Raw genomic sequence first — 2,529 nt, forward strand, 5'->3', positions numbered from 1 at the left:
ATCGGAGCCGCTGACGGTGGCGTGGCCGCGGCTGGCAATGCCGGCGTCCCGGGCGGAAACGTCAGCCCTCTGGAAGCCGGCGGTAATCCACTGATTGGGAGCACCTTTGGGGCTAGTAACCCCTTGGGGGCTGGTAACCCCTTGGGGGCTGGTAACCCCTTTGGGGTGGGTAACCCCTTTGGGCCTGGTAACCCCTTTGGGCCTGGTAACCCCTTTGGGCCTGGCAACCCCTTTGAGGCTGGTAACCCCTTTGCTGCAGGCGGTTCCCAATTCAACCCGTTGGCTGCTCTCTTTGGAGCGGGTGTCGGCGTTGGCACGGAAGGCAGTTCCGGGCGCCGGGAAATGACTGATGCGGAGGCGCGACTGGCGTACAGCTCCCAAGTGGCGACCCTGCAGCAAATGGGTTTCGAAGACCTCGACAAAGTCGTCAAAGCTCTCAAAGACGCTCTCGGGAATATTAACCGAGCCCTGGACCTTCTCGTACGAGATCTGTGACGAACGGGTTCGCCGAGCAAACCAAGAGGTGAACCCCAAGGAAACTCCAAAAGGGCTTAAAGGGACTCCCCAGGGCAACAAGACAAGAACCTCAAAACAATCCAGAGGGCTCCTAAGGACTTCCCTTTCTGTCTGGGCTCTCTGTCTGGACCTTTCTGTCTGGGGTGTCTTAAGAAGGGATTGGAGAGTGTCCAGAGTCTGGTCCAGTAGTGCCTTCCCCGATGGGTACTTTCTTCTATCGGCCATTCCCATATAGGTATCCTGGAAGAATATCCTGTGAGGGTGTTTTTTAGGGTTTGTTGAGTGTTGGCAAAACTGTCTATTAGTTATGGCTGGTCGTTGAGGCTATCGGGCCGGTCGGTATTGGCAAAAAAAATGGAGGCGGAAGTGTGTGGCAAGTTGCGACCGGGTGTGTACGTGTCGAGTCTTGCATTCTTCAGGTCGGATGAGTCGGTAAACGAGGATGCGGTGGTACGGCATATGGGTTCTTTGGCGGAGTCAGGTGTGGCAGGCGTGGTGGTTCAGGACGTGTTCGGGGAGGCGATGCATCTCGACCGGTCGGAGCGGAACTCTGTGACTGCCGCCGCCCGACAGGGGATGTCTGCCTACCCGCACGTGTCGCTGCTCGTGGGCTGCAGCGCCGCGTCGACCCGGGCGACTGTGCAACTCTGCCAGGACGCAGCCGAACACGGCGCAGACTTCGCCGTGGTCCAGGCACCGCGACTCTACCGCCTCTCGTCCAAGGCCGTGCTCGATCACTACCGTGCCGTCGCCGATGCGTCGCCTGTTCCACTGCTGATCAAGGACTGTGGCGGCCCCGAAGGTAGCCTGGAGGGCGGGTTCGAAGGGAGCCTCGCGGGTGGCCTGGAAGGCAGCATCCCCAAAGGTAGCCTGGAGGATAGCTTGGAAGGCGGCTTTGAAGGGAGTCTGGAAGGCAGCCCGGGGCAAAAGACGGCCGGACCGCGCAGCGGGGAAACCGCTTTGACGTGTGAGGAGATCCTGGCGCTGGCGCGACACGGGAACGTGGCGGGCGTGCAGTTGAGTGCGACCATGCCGGGCCGCATCGCGGAGCTCGTTTCGAAGTGCCCGCCATGGTTCGTGGTGTTGGGCAACGAGACACGACGCACACTGCACACACTCGTGGCCGGTGGACACGGCATCGTCTCCGGTTTCGCCAACTTGTTCCCGTATCTTTGTGTGCGTCTAGCGCAACTTTGCAACGCTGGCGAACTCGCCCAAGCACTAAGTCTACTCGACACACTCGCCGCTGCCGACGACGTGCTTCACACACACGGATTCACCGCCTTCAAAAGCGCACTCCAAACATACCACCACTATGGAGGCTGCCCCCGCCTACCCTGCCAACAGCCCACCCACCAAGATGCCTGCGACATCGCTGAAAAACTCCGCCCCTGCGTCCAACTCGATATCGACATCCAACACGCCCTGAACAAGCACCACACTTGATGCGTTGACAAGGTTACAACCTTTTTCAGAACAACTGTGCCACAACTTTACCATCATTTCAGTTCCAATATCTACATAAAGAGAACACAAAGCAAACTATATCACCTCCCCACTAAAAGACAAACCCCATTTAAAGGAACAGGCTTAATGTGTCAAGCTCAACAAAAAGACTCTACTTCTTAGCGGCGGTCTTCTTGGTGGCGTAGTCCTTCTTTTCAACCTTTTTGACGACACCAACAGCGACAGTGGATCTCATGTCACGGACGGCGAAACGACCAAGGGGAGGGTACTCCAAGAAAGCTTCACAGCACATCGGCTTGGTGGGCACAAGTCTGACGATGGCTGAGTCACCGTTCTTCACAACAGTGGGGGCATCATCAGTGACCTTGTTGGTTCTCTTGTCCATCTTAGCCATCAACTTCTCGAACTTGCAAGCGATGTGGGCAGTATGGCAATCCAACACGGGAGTGTATCCCGCCTTGATCTCACCAGGGTGGTTCATAATGATAACCTGAGCCTCGAAAGCACCAGCGGGCTTAGCGGGGTCGTTCTTAGCATCAGAAGCGA

General features: G+C 57.4%; 2 protein-coding genes across 2 annotated transcripts; one reads left to right on the forward strand and one right to left on the reverse strand.

The window, feature by feature from the left end:
• Positions 1–870: 870 nt before the first annotated feature.
• Positions 871–1,962, forward strand: GNI_013100 (dihydrodipicolinate synthetase family protein; the record flags this gene model as incomplete). Its single annotated transcript, XM_011130569.1, has 1 exon — positions 871–1,962. The coding sequence occupies one exon, from the start codon at positions 871–873 to the stop codon at positions 1,960–1,962; it is 1,092 nt and encodes a 363-aa protein (XP_011128871.1).
• A 172-nt stretch (positions 1,963–2,134) lies between these two features.
• On the reverse strand, positions 2,135–2,464 carry GNI_013110 (putative elongation factor 1-alpha; the record flags this gene model as incomplete). The annotated part of the gene is made up of 1 exon (XM_011130570.1): positions 2,135–2,464. One exon carries the CDS (start codon positions 2,462–2,464, stop codon positions 2,135–2,137), a length of 330 nt encoding a protein of 109 aa, XP_011128872.1.
• Between the last annotated feature and the right edge of the window lie 65 nt (positions 2,465–2,529).

This window comes from Gregarina niphandrodes (assembly GCF_000223845.1).
Source record: "Gregarina niphandrodes unplaced genomic scaffold scaffold00002, whole genome shotgun sequence".
NCBI lineage: Eukaryota > Apicomplexa > Conoidasida > Eugregarinorida > Gregarinidae > Gregarina > Gregarina niphandrodes.